Raw genomic sequence first — 22,580 nt, 5'->3', positions numbered from 1 at the left:
GTTGGTTTTTATAGTGACTTCCTCAACTGGGCATGGAAGAGGATTTATGTTGAGGAGCACAGAGGAACTGACCACTGATTTGGACGGGAAAGTAGCTTCTTTGGTCAGTGGTGTTTCTTAATTTTTGAATATTTACCTGAAACCTTTGAGTTCATCTGCAAAGCTGTTTAAATAGATGAAAACTAAGAGTAGCTTTCTTAATTGTTACCAACTGATGTGTAAACCCAGAAATTCAACCATGCAGTAATACAGGCAAAGAAATGAAGCTCTCTATACAGGCTTTCCTATACAGGGACATTTTGAAATAGGCGTGAACTGCATCGACTTTCATAACAAAATATAACTAAAAAATAGTCTGTCTCATTATCCCTCAGACGCATCATCAGATATACTTAGGCATTTTTCAGTTAAGGGAAGAATAGGGAGAACAATGAGAAAATAACCTATGTTATTTCCAGCGTTTAGCCCTAAAATAATTGTGCTGTCTGTACAACCAGTCCTGCCAGTGTGTGGTGAAAAGAGTATGTGACACTTGGTTTCAACTATCTGACAAAGCAGCTTTTGAAAATAAAAACTACTAATAAAATAAAATGGTAATTTTTGCATTGACTTCTTTCTGTTCAGCAGAAGTGTTGTAGGTGAAGAAAAACATTGCCTTGCAAAGTATTTCATACAGTGTGTAGGCAGGACATTTTCTGTTTTTCGGCAACCGTATGCTGTTGGAGATAAAGCAATGTATTTTATTAGTTTCTAGTGCCAAACTGAAACGGAAAAAGAATTGGTTTGGAACAACTTTCTACACGGAATTAACCGCAGATGGAGAAATTAAGAAAACAGCAAAATCAAGTAGTTCTTCAAATCCCAAATGGGATGAGCAGCTGACAGTGTGAGTAGATTTTTTGGTTGTTTGATACTATTTATTAGACAGACATTGCAGGCAAATATTTACTAAGCTTGGCTGCCTACATAGTTTGCTCTGGCTGTTGATGTTTAAATGCAGACGTAAGTTGGTATTTATCTCAATTTTTTTTTTTTTCCTGAATCCTTACAATGTTTTGAGAATATTTTTTTTCCTGAATGTGTTACTTGCATACAGTGGCACTACGTGATATAGTCTTGATATTTGTCAGCACTGTGTTCAGCATACATTGCTAGAAAGACTTACTAATTGTAACCATGTCATTCTCAACATTAGAAGGAAAAGTCTCAACTGGGTAAGTAGTAGTTACGAGGAAGCACACTTCTTCCTTTGAATTTCCCAGTGAAGGGATGTGCACACAAAAACTGCAGTTACCTCACACCTTTCCCTGATATTTGACTGTTTTAATCTTCTTGTGGTTTAGTTTGGTTTAACTATGCTAGGGATGTAGATATGCCTGAATAGAACTCCATGAAGAGCTGGCGGTCTTGCTCTTGGTTAGAATGCTTTATTCACAAGCAAGATTATATTGGTTCAGACTTGGTTCTGGGAACACCATAGCTCCTATCAAGTGGTGTTGAGCCTGGGCCAGTACATTTCACAGCATCTGACATGTCTGTGTGCAATAGCCGGCTTTGTTAGCAGTAGGAGCCATGCTAGATTCCAGTAAGTGCTGGAGAGTAAGGAGTGGTACATCTTTGGGGAACTCTGCTTGGGAGCACTTACTTACTCCAGACCTGCTCAGAAGCAAGTAGGTATTCCTGTGCCTCAGTTCTTGGTATTTAGGTTTAGTGAACTTATTAGCCTTTGCGGTGTTGCAAAAGAGAATAACATCGTCTTGGACCTGAGGATGATTTCTGGGATCAAGAACTAGAACAATTGCAGAGCTATCAGTATACTCACAGAGAGCTGAGTTTCTCTTGAGGAGCCAGGTTTGCTTTGGCAGGATTTGGTGATCTGATAGAAATTAGTTAAATTGCAATGCATGGTAATGGCAGACTCATTTCATGAGTATTGCTTACTCAGGGTCTTACCCTTATATGTATTTTTAAGGTATTCTGGCCCCCTCTTCCTCTGGCTATTGGAATAGTATTTGAGGTTAAGTGACCTCTCTGGCTTACCAAATTCCCCTCACTTCTGTGAGTGAGCTATATGTTTGTGTGTGTAGGTGTTGGAGACTTTTTCCTTTACTTTGTTGAGCTGCTCTTTTACTAAGACCTCCCTTAGAAGGCAGCCTATTCAAAATGCAAAAATATATTTGCTTGTATTTCAGCAAAAAATATCCAGCTTGTCCAACATGTTCAAATGACTGTAGAATTAGTCCTGTTGTTGGGAGAGTGGGGCTTGTTTTTATTATTAATCTCATCATTGCTGATACAACTTTTTGTATATATTAGGTCAATACTTATGGATTTGTGGCCTTTGACTTTTTGCAATGAAGTGCTTCTCCTCCTATTTTGCACAGCTAGGACCACCTTCGCAGTACTAGACCCTGTATTACACGAGTTACTCTCCAGGACCTAGCATAGCTTGAGCAGGGGAGAGATCAATGCCAAAGCTTGTCATAGTATTACTGCAATTGGGTCCTTTACCTTCTGCTTCCCTCCACTTTTTACTTTAGCTTCATCATTTGAATTTTCCTCTCTGATTTCTGTGAGTATGCCTTATGGTTATATATATATTTGTGGATTCACAAAAAATGTTTATCAACACTTCCATGGCAGGCTGATACCTGTTGAGTGGGCTCTTGCTTGAAAATAGATGCTTGGTTGGTTTATTCCTTTTAGAAAAATACATACTATTATTCTTTTCAGTGACATACAAATACACTTCCCACCTTTTTCTCCACATTTAATAATGCAAGTTTTTAGCTAGAACTCTGGAGGAAGAGGGGAATAAGTCTTTCATAAATCAAGATTTGTTTTATATAGCTGAGATTTGAGCTGAGTATAGGTTATTCTGATGCTTCTCAAATTCCTTAGGCTATCATAGTAATGTACTTTTACGTTTCATCCTAAGTGTAGATATTATAGTGTTTGCAGTTCTTAGTTAAAAATTTCCCCTTGCAATACAAAACTACACTTCATTAGTATCAAAAAATACAATGAGAAAGTGAATAAAGTTCAAATACTCCTAATAACAAGAATTAATTCCTAAAAATCTGTATATATCTTTTTAAAATTTATTTTTTATGCAGGCATGTGACTCCACAGACTACGCTGGAATTTAGAGTGTGGAGCCATCACACTTTAAAAGCAGATGCTTTATTAGGAAGAGCCACTGTAGACTTGAGACAAGCTTTGGAAGTACACAATAGAAAATGTAAGTTATCATGAAGGATATTTTCAATAAAGTAAAATTATTACTACTAATCTATATATCAAACCTGCAACCAGACTACTAATTATACATGTAGTGACAACTGACTCTCAGTTGATATCTTTACTTGTCTCTTCTAGAGATATCTGTGCTATTGAGAGCATTTTAAATGTAACACTGGGGTGTAATACTATTGAAGCAAACAGTAGAGTATTAGTTGCTGAAAGTAAAAGCAGAAATTCAATGTTTTGTAGCAAGCTAGTAACCAATTTGATAGAAGATGTGTTTTAGATTTGGTAACCAGAAAAAAAAAAAAATTTGGTAACCAAAAAAAACTTTCAGAAAAGCTGTGTAATTTTTCAAGTTTTTCTTCTCTGGAGTCACTAATAGAAACTCTGGATATTTGTCCCTCATAATGTAGCTGCCCAGAGAGCAATAAAAAGCATTGATTAATGAAACAATTGTGATCTTCCTTGTAGTACATTAGAAATTGATCGTTCCATGTAACTTCTAATATTTTCTAAATATTTTTAATAGAATAGATCTGATTTGCTATTCAAAATTTTTTTTTTTAGTACAACAAGATGGTGAATCCACACTTTAAATTCCACTCCAGAGTGGCAGTAGAATTCCAGCTAAAAGCTAAACCAAACTTAACCTTTCTCACAAGTTATCTATATATAAACCTGAGGTGAATGTTTTGAACAGTGGGGATAAAGAGAAAAAAAAAAAAAGCTAAATTTTTCTGATTCTTACAGAAGATTGAAATAGCATCTAATATTGAGTGGGTCTTCTTTAACTGTATTGTAATGATTCAGCATCAAATTTCATAGGCTGAAAATTTTCTTTTACTTAAGAAAACTGTATCAGAATAAATTGGGTTATAATAATGTTAGCCACAAAAAATATTTCTAAATACTTTCTACAGATTTCTAACAAAATTTCTAACAAAATATTTAACATTTGATTACTGTAGATCCTGAGGAGGTAGGATCTAACAGCTTGACAAATTCTTTCAGGGAATGGTTGACTGAGTTTGCTGTACATTGCAACAAAAGTAATTTATGTGCAATGTTTCTTGTTTGAGCAAGTCAGTAGTTAGATACTTACTGGGTTATCTAAGAATTCACTGGTAGAATAATCTGACTGGTAACCTTAATTCATTTACTTATTGATACCTATTCTAAAATGCAGCACTTGAAAAGGTTCTTTGCTGATGAAAATGGAACGGGAAGTCCTCTGTATGCAGAAACATTAGAATTAATTTGGTTCCTTTTTCTGCTAAACACCACAACTATTAAATTGCTGCCCACACACCTCACAGTGTTCTTGCCAGCTCAATTAAGCTACAGCCAACAGCTGATCTGGTTTAGGAAGATAACCTATAAAATAGCAGAAGTTAAACCAACCACCCTTTGCAAAACTTAAAAAATGTGTTAATTAAACAATTCAGTGATAGGTTAGTTTCTTCTCTTCTTTGAGATAGTACTTTTCCCCCAAATGTGTATTGCTAAATCAGTAATCCTGTAGATTCAGGAGCTTTGTGCTTGCTGCAGAGGGGTGAAGTCCCTTAAAATCCATTGTGGCACAGCAGTGTGTGTCTGCTGGTAAGTGCTGCCCAACTACACTGTCAAACCTGCTCTTTCAGGTAATAGCTTGGGGGTATGTGGCAGTAGGTTATAGCAGCCTCCCCTGTTTTCATGTTTATTGTTCACTTATGATGCATGCTAAGAATGAAAAAAAAAATGGAAATGCTAGTTTAATGCATAGAAGTGCCTAGTTTAAATTTAACTTGGAATGCTATGATATGGAGGGAAATATGATGGCATGTCTTTAAAAACTAATCTTTTAATCTGAGAGCACAAATACTGAAAGGTCTTAACCATTTTAACCTGATTAATGTGAGCTCCTAGCTGACCATGTTTGGATTTATGACATGTAGCTTTAACTGTTGTACTTGTAGATGTTGATTTAGTGAGAATTACGTAGCATCCTCGGCATGTTTTACCTCTGGATTATATATGTCTCTCTACAAATGTGTGTGTTGCTTGTCAGTCAGATTGAATTATTTTACTGCCCCATCAGTTATCTCAAATTTTCTTTCAGTGAAAATAATATCTGATTTAACTTTTGGTTACCTGAGGCATACTCTGTTACGCTTTAATCCTTGGAGTTGCAATCTATGAAAATGCTAGTAAGGATTCATTTAAAATAGTTTTAAAATTGAGGGAGGACACTGTGCAGTCTTTGCATTTTCATCTTCCTCAAAGAGATGTTTTTTTCAGTGATCTTTTAGAATTAGTTTTGAAAGGTGCTAAGAGAAATGAATATAGACTCTGGTTGTAAAATGAAGGGTTCCCAGTGACTTTTTAATATTTGTTTGTGTGGTTCAGAAGTTGTTTGACTTTAAGCCATCACATGTTATGTAAGTAGTGCATAATTTCCAAAGGGCTTAATGGAAATGGCAGACCTGGGAAATCATTAACAACAAAGTACTGAATCCACAATGATTCTTTAGCATACCTATAGAATATACAATGTAAACAGACAGTTCTTTTTAAAAATAAAGTGTGCATGTACACACAGCAGCTGTAAATATATACACCTCCATAATGATTTCTGCTTTGATTTGAAGATCTCTGATGTTCAGTTTTATAGATCTAAATGCATGCATCACATTTGTGTTTTGAAGATCTCTTTCAATATTATTTAGAATTTAATTTTTCCTCTATCCCTTCTTTCCTTCTTGTCCCCTACCCACCCCAACTCCATTTTTAGTGGAGAAGGTGAAAGAACAATTGAAACTCTCTTTGGAAAACAAGAGTGGCATGGTGCAAACAGGTGAACTGACTGTTGTGCTAGATGGTTTGGTTGTTGAACAAGAATCTCTTACAAATCTCAGTTCATCAGCAACCAGTAAGTTAAAATAATTAAGTCAGATGATAATATTTAGATTAAGATTTCAAACTGATATAATAGAATATTTCTGTTGAATTTGTTTCTTACTGTTCAGTAGAAGTTCAGCAAAATGGCGAGGCTGTACATGAAAACAGAGATGCTTCAGCAAGAAGTTCATCCAGGTTGGAATTTATTTTTGTGTGTTATGCGATATGAAGTGTATCAGCAAATTATCAGTTGAAATGTTTGGGTTGTTTGTGTTCTGGTGGGTTTTTTGTTGTTTTTTTTAATGGTTTTGAAGAGGAGAGATTTTAGCTTTTGAGGTCTAAATTATGTTGCCACAGGTTTTAGAAACCTTATTTGTTTGACAGTTACATAGTTTAGTTCATTTGGAAATCTATAAAAATGCTGCTGCAGAAATTAGGGGAGCAGTGGCTCAGTGTATTTTTATGTACTTACTCAATTTATTTTCTTTTGCTGCTTAAAGAACCATTTCTATTAATGTCTAGCAGCTTTTTGCAATGTAGCACCTGAACGGAAGGAAGAGGGAAAAAAAAGCCTGAATTACTTCCTCCTCAGCCTTTTTAAGGTCATAATCAGGAACTTAAGAGACTTGTATTGAGTTTCACAAGCAGTATTTGTAACACTGAGGCCAAGGCCTATTTCCTCCTGAAGTGGCAAGAAAAAGATATTCAGACTAATTAAGAGCTTAATTCTTGGTTTCTCTACCATTCTAACCAGCTCAAGGGCTGGCTGGAGAGAAGTAGGAATAGATTTTTTTGTCCCCTCATCTCTAGTAAGACAAATAGGTCAATTCAGATCAATTTAATGTTACTGGTCTGCTCAGTTACCTTGTGTGAACCCATTTCTGTTTAAGTTATTGACACCAACTGGAGTGAAAAAACATCCAGTTGCTATGCATTTGAGTGGCAGGGACACATTTGTCCTTCTATGCTTGACTTGATTCTTTTTTTGAATTTGTGGATATTTGTCTCTCTTCCCCAATGGATGCTCAAGATGATTGAGTAAGAATAAAACAGTGCTTCTGCTTTTTTCTTTTTCGTTAGAAAAAATTGGGACTGCTAAAAGTGATTTGAAACCCATCTGCATACCATTTTGAAGCAGTAGTAACAATCATTTGTTTTCATTCAGCTATTGTTGCTGGAGATAATCTCTCTCACTGGGATCTTGCTTTTGGTGTTGATATTTTAACTTACTGCAGTTTTCTACACAACTATCCAGCTGTGTTGATGTACAGTTTTAAAATTAAGAGATGAAGAAAAGATTTAAGGTAGCTTCTCTCCATGTCTTTTGGAGTTAAATTGAGTTTGCAGTCCAGAGCTGATCAGTCTGTTTATACTGATCCTTTGGAGTTAGGTAAGGTAGCATGGAAATGCTGCTTCTTCCCTTTTTACTCCACAAAGTTGGACTTCTATCTGTTCTGAAATTTTTTTGTGAGATAAAATAGTAAATAATTTCACTATTTAACCACTACTCCTTGAGGTGATAAGTAGTTGGCATTGAGTGTGATTTTCAAAATATGTGTCTCTGGTGGATGGCTTTAAGCATTCTGAAAGAGATTTAAGTGAAAAACCAATGTACCACTGTAACTGAACAAAACTTTCCATTCACAAGCCCTTAAAATACATTTCTCCACGTGGCCTTGCAAACACAGAGCTGCCTATGTGTAGTTGTCCTCACTATGTCCCATCTTGCCAATGCCTAAAGAAGCTCATCTTATTTTCCTTTTACTGAGGGAGAATTTTGTTGCTTTCTTATGTTATGAGTATTTTTAGTGATATTACTAACAAAACCAGTTCTTCCTCTTTCTTAATGAGAGAAAAGGCTTTCCTGCTCATAGCTGCACTTTGGAAGGGTCCCTAAGGCTGTTTTGGAAGATGCAGCAGGTGCATCAGTCTGTTCAATTAAATTCTGATATGTCATTAAGAGTAAAAGGGAAAGTAAAAATGGAAACTCTTACCTGTTACAAGTATCTGAAATCCTCAAAACCGATTATTGCTTTTTTCTTAACAGTCAAGTGTGAAACCGAAATAATTATCTAGGCTGCAAACACCAAGACATAAACAGTTGTGAATTTACCACCATTTCTTTATTTCTATAGGATGGTTTCTATAGGATGGTTTAGTGAAGCATTTAGTTTAGTTATGTAACCATTTAATATGTTGCTTATAGTAACCTGAAATCATCTTTTATTTTTACCAAGATCTGCTTGTGACATTTCTAATGGGATAGACAATCAAGTACCTTCCAGCTCTGCAATACAGAACACGTTCAGTGTGGAAGCTGTTAATGGAGACAGCACACCATCTCCTAATCATGTTGCAGCCAGACCCAAAAATACACCAGTACCAAAACCACTTGAAGCTCAGCCTGTCGATAGCACTGGTAAGAGAGAGTTATGAGAACGTGTTCCATGAGGCTTTTTTGTCTAGCTGTATCTCAAGTTGAGCTACTTTTTCTAGGAACTTTTTGTTTCTAGAATTCAAAAGTACTGAAAGGATGTGGCTTAAATTTATAATTTTGTGTGCCCACTTCTGTAAATTTTTTTGCAGTAGACCCATTCTTAAATATATTGAGTTTCACACTTTATCATAAGTTCTTTTCTCTGATGAAGGAAGATCAAAGTGTCCAAAATCTTTCATTTTTCTGTCCTGGATGATGAAACCATATTACTGTTTGTCTGGAGGAAAAATCAGGTTTCTTTCACAATGAATTTGAGTACCTATGGTTAAATTTTTCCTGACATTACATAAATATGATTTAGGCAGGAAACTGCTGTGCTCTGAGTTGAGATGTGTTGCAGACTTTCTGTGCCTTCAATTTTTTTTCATAAATCCTATTTAAAAACAGCTAGTGGCAAATACTGAATTTTGTTTCCCTCTTAAACACCAAAACATTGGTTCTGACTACAGTTCACTTTTGGTTCAGTGAAACTATTTTTTTGATTTTTATTCCTCTGGTGTCTAATACTGGCTGTGCTTTGTAATCCCTTTGTCTTTTCTCAGCTGTTTGGGAGAGATTACAGTGATAGCAGAGAGAAAAGAAAACCGTAAATAGAAATAGGCAAGTTGTTACTAAGTGGCAGAACAGAGACTGTCAAACTCTCTGTAATAGACTGGTATATTTGGAAGATAACAGAAAGAATTATGAACCTTAAAAAGTTATCATTAAATTAGGTCTTCTCTGAAGCTTTTCTCTATTTGGAGAACTTTATTTGATTCCCCTCTCTTTTCAGCTCAAGGCTAGAGGGCATATATGTTATTAAGACATTGCTCCCTTTTTCTTCAACAGCAGAGAGAGCCATTTGAAATCTGTATTAGAATAGGGTAATTGAAAAATAATTGATTTGTTCAAGTGGTAATATTGATGAAATCATCACTGACCTTGCACTGAGGCATTGATATAGGAGTAATCAACTACTCTACCAGTGGATGAAGATGTTTTTAAGGCAAGGCAAGATCTCTGGCATTTTTTGATGACACTTTATTCCGCACTGTTGTGCTTTAGCAGTATTGTAATTTTATGTGATGTTGCCAGAATTGCTGTATTAGGCATAATTGGTGAAGTAATCATCTGATGTAATGTTTTATACATCTCTTTTGGAGATGAACTTACTAATAGAGCAGATGATTTGTTCATTATTTTGCTTCTAACTTTGTTATGTGATCCTCTTCATTCTTTAATGTGGATGAGTTGAATTTTTTAAATGGAAGTTGAAATTTCAGTTGGCTTTTTTCTTGTGTAAATTAAGTTGTTGCTAGTATAAGCAGAAATTTGAGGAAGCGTGATCAAATTGCTCATAGTTTTCATGTCATGCTGAAACAATATAAAATCTTGATATATATTATGTAGTTAATTTCTTTTGTGCCATCTGGAAGCAGTGTGTGTTACCCTGGAAAAGTTTTGTTCAAAAAGTAGTGCCTTTATAGAACTTAAAAATCTGTTGCCTGTAAAATCGTGCTCATGCTTATGCTTACGCATATCAAGAAAATTCATATGGTGTAGTGATAATTCTTTAAGGAAACTGACTTGCTTGTTTAAATTCTGATGACAGAATTAAACAAGTGAACTCTTTAAAATAATGGAACAACATTTTATAGGCACTAATGTAGGATTAAATTTTGCAAATGTGTATCAGTAAGGTTAAGGGTATAGAATTAAATTAGTTTCAGCCCTTAGCAGGGTAAGGTGATAATATACTGTAAGGTAAGAAAATTGCTTGAAGCGTGTGTTGCATATCCTTAGTCCTTAAAAAATTGTTGCAACTCTAAAACAGGTACAAGCTACTAAGAATTGTCACTGTTTGATGTTGATTAGTGGTGCAGAAAATGAAAGTGCTGAATGATGTGATGCTGCTTTTTTACGGCCTTGACTTTTAATGGATGTCCTGCAGACTGCTGTACCTGATGTCACTTGTCTGAGTTAGACAAGATCTGGATGTGCTGAGAGACTGTTCAGTTAAGCTCTGCAGATGATTGGTGTATTGTTTGCCAAGTGGGCTTGGGACTAATAAAGCTTTCTTAGCATCCTTTGTCTGTTAATCCATGCCTGCTTTAAACCTTTTATGAGATTGTGCTTGATTCAGTTTGATGGCATATTTATTGTTCTATAAAAGATGGAATAGATTTACTTTGTAATTCTAAAGTAATTTTCTTCAGTCATTGAACTATGTAAGTTGTGTTAGCCAATAATAGTTTTTATTTTTTAATCCCTCTTTTGGAGGGGGATTTTTTTTCCAAGTTGCACAGGTATAGGGTTAATTGTACGGTTTGGTATACGTCAGCTCTGAAAAAGAAAAGAAATTATCTGTAGGAAATGCCTCTTAGTTTTCCAAATCTCATAGAGTAATCTCATAATACTTGTTTTCATGTCATACTGATTAAGATTCTTTTTTGAACTTCACTATAAATTCAGAGTTTTAAAAAAGGCTGTACAGTTTTGTGGAAAGCAGATGGGTGCCTCTTGCTAATCTAGACTGAGGTGCAACATGGAGTTGACCAAGACATGGAGAAACTAATAGATAACTTCATATATATATATATATATATATGTATGTATATATATCCCTATGTAAAGGGGAGTACAGAGATTGGCTTCCAAAATTTACTCTGGAAGTTGGTTATTTATTTGTAAAGTAAATCTCATCAGATTCTGATACACAAATGTTATTTCCCATTCCTCAGTTAATGGCGAGTCATCTGCCTCTGCACCTGAAGCTGGCAATTCTTCTATCTCCGAGGCTCCGACGGGTTCAGATGAAGCTCCTGTGTCTTCAGCAGATTGCACTAATGATACAGCAGAACCTCAGTCAGCAACAGAAGCAACTAGTTGTTCTGAAAGCCACACTTCTGCATTACCTGTTGTGTCTGCTGGAGTAGAACCTGCAGCTGCCCCAGAGTGTGCTCAGCCTAGTGCTCGGAGCAGCGCAGCAGCAGATGCGGCAAAGCCGAGGGAATCCTCTTCCATGCCAAGTGCATCTGCAGAACCTGTGAGACAGCAGCCTGGTAGTGCCAGTACAGAACCTTTGCCACCAGGGTATGTTGTTTTGCTTTAATGCTATCATTTTGTGTCATCTAGATGTGCATATAAAGAAACAGAAACTTAATTCTGTAAAGGGGTTTTCAAATACAGGTGAGCTGACTGAGATGGGGTTATTTGATCTAAAATGAGATTTGTACTGCTGCTATAATTGGCTAGTCTTGTCCCAGAAAGTAATAACTGATAACTGATTTGCTGAGATGGTATTGTGATCTTAACAGACAAACTCTTGGGTGTAACAGATGTGAAGGCTTTTCATTTGATATTTTCAAACTTATTTGGGCCATAATTATTTATTCCTTTGTTTCTTAGTAGTAGGGACCAAAGCACAAAGAAGTGAAAATGACTAGTCTATAAATGCTTGTAGGTGCTTGCTGTGTAAGAATGAGTTCAAAAATGTTATAAGTAATATTTGATGTGTATGTAGGAATGTGCTAAGAAGAGCTGGAATATTTTAATTTTACTAGATTGTTAGAAATTGCTTTAGTAGTCTTTAGTAGTAGCAGGCCAGGTGTTCTGCTTACATTTTCAGGAACCAATTAAGTGTTTATGTAAGAAAAATAAATATATATCAACTGTGGACAAGCACTTCACCTTTCCATCTAATGTTTCTCCTGGTTTCCATGCCATTTATACATACTTTTACTGCATTGTGGTAGTTCTCAGCATTATGAAACTTCAGCTGTTGGCCTAGCTCCATCTTCAGCGTAAGATTGTTTCACAAAACCAAGTAATCCCTTGGGATCAGATACAGAATTTACCAGGATAGGAAATAGAAACACAGGTAAAAGAGCTGATAGCACACACTTCAGGTTCACTCTGAAAGATGCTGTTTGTTGGATATTGGGAACAGAGCTTCAAAATGTAAACACTTTCATTTTTGAGAGACATGAACTTGGAAATGCAAAGAATGCATCTCTCTAAGCATTTTTGGAATGAGGCTTTTTTAGCATCCAAGCATTGAGCAGATAATTAATTGACTTTGTTCCAAACTTAAATATAATAGAAAAATGCTTGTGAATATTGATGTATGCTCATTATGTGCTAAATCCTTTAAAGTCTTTACGGTGATATCAGTTAAATAGGAAATAACTGATCTGTATTCTGTTATGAATTTTCTTTGGTGTTCGAGAATGGGTTTTGGACCATGGTATTTTAACTCAGTCCCAAGGTAATTTAATGTCATAGTGGGAAGTTCCAAGGATGTATTTGCATCTTCACTTATGTGCAAGTCTCTTTGTCTTGAAGGTGGGAGCAAAGAAAGGATCCTCATGGTAGAACCTATTATGTTGATCACAACACACGAACTACAACATGGGAAAGACCACAGCCCTTACCTCCTGGGTAATGTACACTTTTGAATTAAATATGATAAACTTACTATATTTTTGTTTGTATGTTTGTTGCTGGAAACAAACAGCAGCTCATCAAAACTGAATTCTGTATCATATATTAAGAGATTCTAGCTTTCATTTAATTGTATAAAATTGCAGCTGTTGTTACAGGAATGTAGATATTGGATATGTCACTAGGTTTGATCACTTGCTCAAATACAGCTACTAAAGTATTTTGTTCTTCCTTTAAAACTTAAGCATGAAATAATGAATATTTAATCACCTTCATTTAGGTGGCACCACTAAGTGTACTGCACTGGTTCCAAACCTCAGATTTCCCAGCAAAGTGTTCTTTGTGAAGTCTGCCAACATTACTTGCAGTCAGAGGTGTTTACAAAGTTAAGAATGAGGTGACAGAGAGCTGAGCAGGCAATTGCTTGTAGTCTGTGTATGCTCATTGTGGTTGTTCATCTGCCAATTAAGTTGAGGTACTTTGGTGCCATTTAGAACATGAAATCATGCCTGTGACTCCAGTAGTTAATTTAAGTACCACTTAGGAATTTGGCATTTGGCAAAGAGAAAATTGGTTAGTAACACTACTGAAAGAATTAACTGTTAACATTTGTTTTTCTTGAAAGCTGGGAAAGGAGAGTTGATGATCGTGGGAGAGTTTACTATGTGGACCACAACACCAGAACGACAACGTGGCAGCGACCAACAATGGAGTCAGTGAGGAACTTTGAGCAATGGCAATCGCAACGGAATCAACTGCAGGGAGCTATGCAACAATTCAACCAACGATACCTCTATTCGGTAAAGTATACAACATTTCAAATAGTACAGAGGTATTGGTATACTTTTTGTTATTTAACTTTAAAGAAAGAGATTTTGTAACTATTCAACCATAAGGGTTAAATGACATTTAGCATTGGTAATTTAGATTCTGATTATTTTGAAAAAAGTTAGAAGTCATCCTTTTATTGGATGAAAATCAGAAAGTACTTTTGGGCAGAACGTACTCCTTTCTGAGTTTGTTTCCTGACATCAGCTTTGTGCTGCATTTTACGTAACATTCTTAATGCCAGTAGTAAGAGGTACAACTGAAACTGTCCCTTAAACTGAAAAGGAATGTAAATGCTGTTAGGGGTCATTTTGAGCATTAAATAGCCATAGAAACTGTTTAGGTTATTAGAGTTCCTTCACTAATACAAGTGGCAGTTCTTTTACTTTGAAGGTTATACATCTGGTTCAGCTCTGGAATTTCCTACATGGTTTTCCATTTCTCTCACATGGTTGCTAACTTCTGCCTGAAGAAAATATGAGTAGCTTCATAGAGAATATTTTTTGGGTCAGATTTTTCCATCTGTGACTGGATAAGTAGAATAGTTGTTTCTTCAGAGTTAAGAATGATGGTGCCTGTGTGTCACTGTCACTCTAAACACTTCAAGAATTGTGCTTGGCTTCTTAAAAAAAAGATCTGATCCCAGAAACTTTGTAAGTGATATGCAGAAAAGCTGAAGTGTTTTAGAGATGAAACTTTTGAAGTACAAGTCTAAAACAGCTTCATTGGAATAGGACTCTTGCATGTGAGATCTAAGTTTAAATTTGAAATACTCCCCTCTGAAGTAAAGGATGCTGCAGTACTACATTTAAAAATTCTCAGCCTCTCATAATTTAATTGGACATTATATCTTGTCACTAGCAATAGCAGAAACATGCATCACCACTCATTTTCTGAACTTTCCCAGGGCTGTGTATCAAATTCAATTTGTTTTATGCGATCAGAGAAAAGTAGAATGGTCAAGGCTAGAAGGGACCTCTTAAGGTTATTTGGTCCAATGTCCCTCCTTAGGAAAGGCCACCTAGAGCGAGCCATCCAGGACTAATGTCTTGTAAATATCTCCAAGGATGGAGACTCCACAACCCCTCTGGGAACCTGTGCCAGCACTTGGTCACCTTCCCAGTAGAAAGTGTTTCCTGATGTTTTGAGGGAGCCTCCTCTGTTTCAGTGTATTGCCTCTGGTCTTGCTACTGTGAACCAGTGAGAGAAGCTTGGTTCCATTCTTTTTGCACCCTCCTTCAGATATTTAAACACTGGTAACTTCTAATGCAAAATCAAGAATCACAGCTGAAGCACATAGAGCCAAAAACTCTTGCTTGGCCAACTTTTTGTGCTTGTGTACGACTTCGATCAGTTGCATAATACATCTGAGAAAACTCTCACTTTTCTGATGCCAAGATTTTTTTTTTTACTAGATTTATCCTTCAGTGAACAATATATTTTTAAAATTAAATTATATTACTACCTTCCTTAAAGGATAACCCTTACTGAAAACCACAGACCCATTCCTTAAAATGTCTCATCTGACCTTAGAATCAATAAATGAGGATTTGTTAGTGAGACAGAATATACCTAAAGGAAAAGAAAACTTGACTGTTTGCATCTCTTTAGAATTCTGTTTTCTAACTGTTATATCTGTTGCACAGATAGAACTCACAGTTTATTGAGGGGGAAAATTGAATTTTTTTTGAAGAAAGAGTGGTGGGTTTTTTTGTTTATTTTTATTTTTTTTTTTTTTTACTTTAGTGTGCTTCTGTATACTTTTTTCCTAGAATAGTTAAGGTCAAACTATAGCTACCTTTTCATCCTCTGGTAACATACCAGGACTCTGCCTATGTAGCAATTTGAGTGAGACTGTCTTTTATTTTTGGGAAAAAGTAGATTAATACTTTCAGTTAAAGAATGTTTCAATTACCTTGAGTGGTCAAAGCTAAACTATGTAAAGACAGAAAAGTAGATGGGATATGGTTATTTGAATTACTTTCATTTTTTACCTGGATTAATTTATTGTAGTCATTTTGGAAGTGAATCTGCCTGGTCTTTCACTGTGTTCTCTTAAATGTACAGCTCTGTGTAGCCAGCAGCCATACACAAATCCTCGGACCCATTAAGAAGGTCGGAAATATCTGAACTGTGCCAACATTCAGTTCCTTGGCAGACAGCTTTTTCCTTTCATGCACTATTCTTTTACAGTCACCACAGAGAAGTCTTTGGTTAGAGGATTATTGTGATTGTGTGGTCTCCTAAAGCAGAAAAGACTAACTGCATTTGCTGCTGAAATAATGAATAAATTCTTTGTTCACGTGTAGTAGCTGGTGGCTGGGGCAACTACACAGCTTGATTTTGAGCGTAACTAATGCATTTCCTTCTGATCCTTGATCTATTTCTCCTTCAGAGAAAAAATATCATAGATTTGTTTTGCCTGAATTTGCTCCTGTATTTGCCTGAATTTTCTCCTGATATTTTTGTATTGCAAATGCTATATGAAGCAGTATTAGTTCTAAGACACTCTTTGGAAAACACACCCAGCAAAATTCCATTCTGCACTCACACATACTAAAAGTTAGCATCCACAAATTTTTAGGGCTGGATGCTTTTAATTATAAATCAGAGCATGGATCCTGTAGTCTGTGGGATTTCTGCCTTTTATTTTTGTTTTTTCCATGCTTTGTATTTTTGGGAGCTACTTGGGGACTTCTGCAAGGTTACAGTATATTAGGAGCTTAGCATGTGTTTACATAATAATGTAATCCCTTTTTTTCCCCCTTCTAACCTTACTGTATGTTGGTATAATTTTGTCCATCCGCATATGGATGCAGCTGCATTTAAAAAAAAAAGGACAATGTTTGAAAATAGCCAAACATTCAGGGAAGTTATCATGTATAGAGGAAGTAAAACCCCCTATGCTGGCAGTAGTCACTGTGCTTGGAAATGTTTATTATGATAAAACATGTTCTTAAGCAAGACCTTAGTGCTTATCTGCTGATCCATGCTTCCTCAAAACTTGTGTGAACTGCACCTCTTTGTATGAGCACTCAGATTTGCTGTAGGAAGGGAAAGGGAGGGTACATTGCACTCAAAACAAGTGTGGAAAACCTATCTTATTACTATATAATCTAGGTTTCTTTGCAAAACCAGATTAAACTTGGCATGATGGGTTTTTTTTTGCAGAATGAATAGTCTTCAGGACTAGTGATAACCTTAGAACACACTGAGAAAATAATATGAATAATATTTGGCCTAACTGAAAGTCCTCTTGTTTTTAAATAGGCTTCAATGTTGTCAGCAGAAAATGATCCACTTGGGCCTTTACCACCAGGCTGGGGTAAGTTAATTAGCTGTGGATTTCAGGAAGTGGCAGTTACAGAAATTTGGAATGCAGTTGTTGTATAGTGGATGTTTTTCCCTTTTTCCCTTAGAAAGAAGAGTGGATTCAAATGATAGGGTGTATTTTGTAAATCATAACACAAAGACAACACAGTGGGAAGACCCTCGAACTCAAGGGTAGGTGTGTATAATGACTGTGCAGATTCAAAAGATCTTGCCTTATTCTTTTATGTCGTGATATGGGGGAAAAAGCACTGCTTGCAATTTCTTTTGCAGTTTACAAAATGAGGACCCTCTTCCAGAGGGCTGGGAAATCAGATATACCAGAGAAGGTGTCAGATACTTTGTTGATCACAATACGAGAACCACCACCTTCAATGATCCTCGTACTGGGAAATCTTCTGTGTAAGTGAGAAATTAAATATATTTTTGAATGTTTTACCTTTTTATAATTAAATAGTGAAGTTTTCTCATACTATAAAATGATCTACACTTTTAGCTGGAATTGCACACTAAATTATGAACAAGTTTTTATATTATAAGTTTAATATATTTAAAAATTTTGTTTGTGACTTTATGACACATTTTGCTGTAGTGCTCTGATGTTCAGTAGTTTTTATATGCTTTTGAAATACCAAGATTGTAATAATTTTATAGAGAGGGGCAATGAGGTTAACTTGAGTAATGAACTAATATAACTAATAGTAACAGCAAATGGAATTATGAGTATTCCTTATAATGATACACACTCTATCAACAGTAATGTCTAAACAGAGTAGTTCTAAATACTTCTGAAAAAGTTTACATGCAAATCTTCTTTTAAATATTTTGAATAAAAGTATTGACCCAACCTATAGTGGCTTTCTTAATGTCTTTTGTATGGGTAAGGTTTACTTCTGTCAAACAGTGATGATAACAACAAGCCTGTAGAATGTTGCACTAGAATGTCCTTCATAGTTCCAGAAGCAGCTGAATTTATAAAGCCTAACTTAGCAGTCTTTTTCTCAGTGAAGGTGATAAATTCAATATCTCTCTTTTATGTGACTTGTAGTTTTTACACATTTCATAGGGTTTTGATGCTCTCTTGATCTTTTATCTTTCTATCAAATTTGGTAAATTGACTTGAAAACAAAAAAAAAAAAAGGACAAGGAATGGTGGAAAGGAAGACTGGCATATCTTTGATCATATCTTACAATAACAATTTTTGTGTATTTTTGAAATCTTCATGCTGTTGTTTAGCATTGATTTGATGTCTGCATACTTAATATATCTCCAATATGTTTCCTTACAGAAATAAAGGGCCACAGATTGCTTATGAGCGTAGCTTTCGGTGGAAACTTGCTCATTTCCGTTACTTGTGTCAGGTACTGATTCATTAATTATTTATTTATTGAAATTATATGACTTTTTACAAATGTGTGTGCTACCTTTTAATGTTATTGCCTTATGATTACAGTCCAATGCATTGCCAAGTCATGTGAAAATCAATGTGTCCAGACAGACTTTGTTTGAGGATTCCTTCCAGCAAGTAAGCCTGCAAAAATTATTGTGTTTGTTTATCAAGACAAAGCAGAGGAACAAAAATGGCCATAGCTATTTCAGACTAATGGTCCTTCAGGCACAGTAATCTTCCTCTGGTATTAGCTAGTGGGGGTTTCTTAGGGAAGACTCTAAGAAAAGAAGTATTGTATATAATACTTTTACCATATGATCTTTCATTTTCCAGCTGTATACAATTGAAATTATTCTTAAGCTTGAAGTGGTTTCTGAGTATTTTAGTAATCCTCAAGGGATTTCTCTTCTATGAGCTTGTCTGTGCTCCTCATGTGAACTTTGTGCATCTACAGCCTCCTGTGGTGGAGTTCCATAGCTTAACTACTGTGGCATCAGCCACATTGGATTTGCTTTTCTGATTCCCGTGTGTGTTTAGATACCTTACCTTATATGTTTTTTTCTCCAGTTAAAACTGCTTTGTCCTTCAGAGATTAAATCTGTGTAATTGAAGCTTACAGTCCTTGAGCTCTTACAGTCTGTAGCCAATGAGTGATGAAAATTCTTGCTGCTGTCACCACAAGACCTCTAGGCAGGAATTCTCTATAAGTTAAAAAAGTATATTATAAATGAAAGTGTATTGAACTTAGTCTGGATTTAGTTATTTATTTTAAGTGATTTCCCTAAAACCAAAATTCATATATATCAGATGAAGTGCCTTTTCACCTGTTTTCCTTAAATAACGACTGCCTTAGGAAGAATGTAAGAACAGGGTACCCATAAAGCATTACTTTCCAGATATTCCTTCCACTTGTTAGCAGTCTGCTGCTAAGGGATTTTAAGTCCAAGTTGGTATTTTTGTGTGTAGTTCATTGATTGCTTGTTCCATGAGATGGTCTACTTGCTTTTCAAATTTGTGTAACATTTGACATATATACAATTTCTGTATCAACATAAATTAAATCTGAATGAATGATGTGGTAACAATCCATAATTTATAACATTAATTTATTTTTTAATAGATTATGGCATTAAAGCCCTATGATTTGAGGAGAAGATTATATGTTATATTTAGAGGAGAAGAAGGATTGGATTACGGTGGCTTGGCAAGGTAAAAGAAATTTTCTTAAATAGTTTTTATTTTTTTTTAATAGCACTCTAGCCTTGATTTCTCTTGCAGTCTGACCCTAGGTACCTTTTAGTCCCCCCTAAATGTATTAAGGAGATGGCAGCACTGGCTATTGTCACAGGTTATAACTTCACATTGGTGAAACTATGCTCTCAGTTTTTCAATTCTTTGACAAAGAGTGGTGTTTAAATTGGAATGAAATTAATTGCTTTGTCTGAGTTATTTCAAAAACTTTCTATCAGAAAGTTTAATTTTCCTAGGAGTGGGAACTGTGGGAAAATAAAGTGCTCTGCTTATTTGGAAAAATGGCAAGTGAACACCATATTGGGGCTGAAAAGAACAGAAAGGAAATAAACAAAAGCAGAGTAGTGCAGGCATGAAGGAACAACTGACAGACTATGTTGGCTCCCCTGCAATGTGAAACAGCTGGACTATGGGTTTTTCTAGAATCTGAAGTGGAACTCAGAGGGGAAAAATCTGATAACAGGAAAACCATAGACGAGATTTCATTTCTCGATCACTGAGAATAGAGCCACTGACTACTGCTGCCAGTAACTTCAATGAAATGTTCCTGCTTGGAAAAAAAATTCAGTACTGCTGTATATCCAGAGAATAGGAAAAGGTCATAGGTGATAGAATTTATCTTGTTGCGTTGTTTTGGGTTTGTTTTTTTTTTTTAATATGTGAAGATGTTCTGGTTTGGTTTTGTTCTGGTTTTATGTTGCTTCCTGCATTAAAACTGAATTGAGTGAAAATGTATAGTATTTATATGCGAGGAAGGTTGCCTCTGAAGGTTGAGCTTCTTTTGGGTATGTGGTGTTTTGCTTCTCATTACAGTATCACATAGATTTTTGGGGAGTGATTTCAGGAAGGAATTCAACTTTTGCTTTGCATGGGTTTTGTTTTGTTGGGGTCCCTATTGAGAAGGTCATAGGTTTAGGATGGGAACCAGAACAGTTCATAGATCTTTCCGTAGAGAAGATGTTAGAATAATTCAACTGAAGTGTGTTAATCAAATAAAGTAGAGAATGAATAAATAAAAAATATATAACCAGTATAGTTTCATAGTTATTTAAGTCTTGCCCAAGATTTTTAATGTGAAACTGAGAACCAGCCAGGATCTCATTGTAACTTGAGCTGAGAGGTCTTAAGTGACACTAAATAAATGTTCATGTACTGACTAATGAAATACAGCATTAATACAAATATAGATCAGCTGTCTCTCGGCAGACTAAACTCAGTGTTCCTGTCAGATTTTTACCTTGCATGTAGCAGGACCAATCTGACATTATGTCCTGTGGCAAGTTTTTAGCTGTTGGTATGAAAAATTCCTTGCCTCTGCAACTTCTTGTTAATGGCTGATTTAGTTTATTCCTCCCTTGTTATCTGACTTGTTCTAATTTAAATGTCTATTAAATTTGATGCCTCTGTCTAGTTAATGTAATTGTCTCAGTATGAAACTTGCCTAGAATGCTGTACAACATTCTCGTGCTTGCTGGAAGATACACAGAACCCTGTTAGGGTTATTGGATCCTGGCTGCCTTTCTCTGTTTACTCTTTCTACTTGGCCTTTGGGTTGGAAGTGTATCATACTGACTCATGATCCACGACTTGAGTTTCATGGCTCTGTTAGGAGAAACATGCCAGCAAACCTCATTTCTGTTCCTTTATCTTGAATAAATACAAGGATAGAAGAGATGCCTTTTAACTATGACAGCTGAAAGGCAATCAGAATGGAATTCAGTCCCTACAGTTGTTATAGGACAGACTTTCAGCTGTTTTTATGGGCTACCCCTAGGCCTGGTACCAAACATTTATTGCCTGATAAAAAAGCCCCTGAGTATGTATGACTGTTCTCAGGTCTCTGCAAATACTACATGCAAATATTAGAAACAAGAAATCTTATCAAAATCACCTATCTGAATGCTGAATACCAGATTGTGGTATTATTTCAGATCAGCTAAGTTGAAAAAAATTAAGGTGGTGAAAAACATGTATTCATTTTACCTCAGCAAAAAGATATTTTTACACTTTCATGTCATGCAGGCTTAACCAATGCATGGTAATTTGTTAAACGACAGTAACTCTGTATGTGTTTTTGCTGTCAGACTGGAAAAGCAAATAAGGTGTGCTGAGGTTTCAATTTGTTTGTTTTGTTTTGTTTTATCTAAGTTGTTTATAGTAAGCATGGAATAATCTGTGATTTTTTTGAGTAAAGATGTGAGTTGTAGAGAGTAAAGTAGGGATGACCAGGGTAAATGCTGTGTACTGGTTGAGGCAAGGACTGTGTAAGAAAAAAGTGTTACTGATAGGCAGCTAAAACCTGTGCTGTGAGGGTGTGTTCAAGATGAAAATCTTAACTTCTAATAATTTCTAAACTTTTGAAACCATGGTTTTCTAACATTATTTGGTCTAATAATTAATTTTCTATATTTAAGAAATATATACCATATATTATTCTGTGATTCTAATACAACACTGTTTATATTATTTTTCAAAGTTTGCATATATTTTGACCATTTTGCTGGTTACCTAATGGGAATGGTGATAAACATCTGTATTTGATGGTTTTTATGTGTATACATGTTTTTTTTTCCTTAGAGAATGGTTTTTCTTGCTTTCCCATGAAGTACTGAACCCTATGTACTGCCTATTTGAATATGCTGGCAAGAGCAACTATTGCCTGCAGATAAATCCAGCATCAACAATCAATCCTGACCATCTTTCATATTTCTGTTTCATTGGGCGCTTTATTGCCATGG

The 22,580-nt window shown here is 35.6% G+C and overlaps 1 protein-coding gene across 11 annotated transcripts in view; it reads left to right on the top strand.

The window, feature by feature from the left end:
- WWP1 (WW domain containing E3 ubiquitin protein ligase 1) overlaps window positions 1-22,580 on the top strand; it is a 59,172-nt gene that overhangs the window by 26,087 nt on the left and 10,505 nt on the right. For 4 of the 11 annotated variants that reach the window (XM_058820276.1, XM_058820285.1, XM_058820300.1 and 1 more), the window contains 15 exons: window positions 748-886; window positions 3,117-3,241; window positions 6,017-6,154; window positions 6,252-6,318; window positions 8,361-8,542; window positions 11,341-11,692; window positions 12,944-13,039; window positions 13,668-13,842; window positions 17,141-17,195; window positions 17,290-17,374; window positions 17,474-17,602; window positions 18,490-18,562; window positions 18,655-18,726; window positions 19,712-19,800; window positions 22,420-22,579. In XM_058820276.1, coding sequence (XP_058676259.1) covers window positions 748-886; window positions 3,117-3,241; window positions 6,017-6,154; window positions 6,252-6,318; window positions 8,361-8,542; window positions 11,341-11,692; window positions 12,944-13,039; window positions 13,668-13,842; window positions 17,141-17,195; window positions 17,290-17,374; window positions 17,474-17,602; window positions 18,490-18,562; window positions 18,655-18,726; window positions 19,712-19,800; window positions 22,420-22,579 — 1,937 coding nt within the window. Of the gene's footprint in view, window positions 1-747; window positions 887-3,116; window positions 3,242-6,016; window positions 6,155-6,251; window positions 6,319-8,360; window positions 8,543-11,340; window positions 11,693-12,943; window positions 13,040-13,667; window positions 13,843-17,140; window positions 17,196-17,289; window positions 17,375-17,473; window positions 17,603-18,489; window positions 18,563-18,654; window positions 18,727-19,711; window positions 19,801-22,419; window position 22,580 lie in introns of those variants that run through there. The other 7 variants (XM_058820322.1, XM_058820307.1, XM_058820314.1 and 4 more) reach the window with 7 other exon arrangements.

Source organism: Ammospiza caudacuta, chromosome 1 (assembly GCF_027887145.1).
Source record: "Ammospiza caudacuta isolate bAmmCau1 chromosome 1, bAmmCau1.pri, whole genome shotgun sequence".
In the NCBI taxonomy this organism is placed as follows: Eukaryota; Metazoa; Chordata; class Aves; order Passeriformes; family Passerellidae; genus Ammospiza; species Ammospiza caudacuta.
This window is presented reverse-complemented; position numbering and strand designations above follow the sequence as displayed.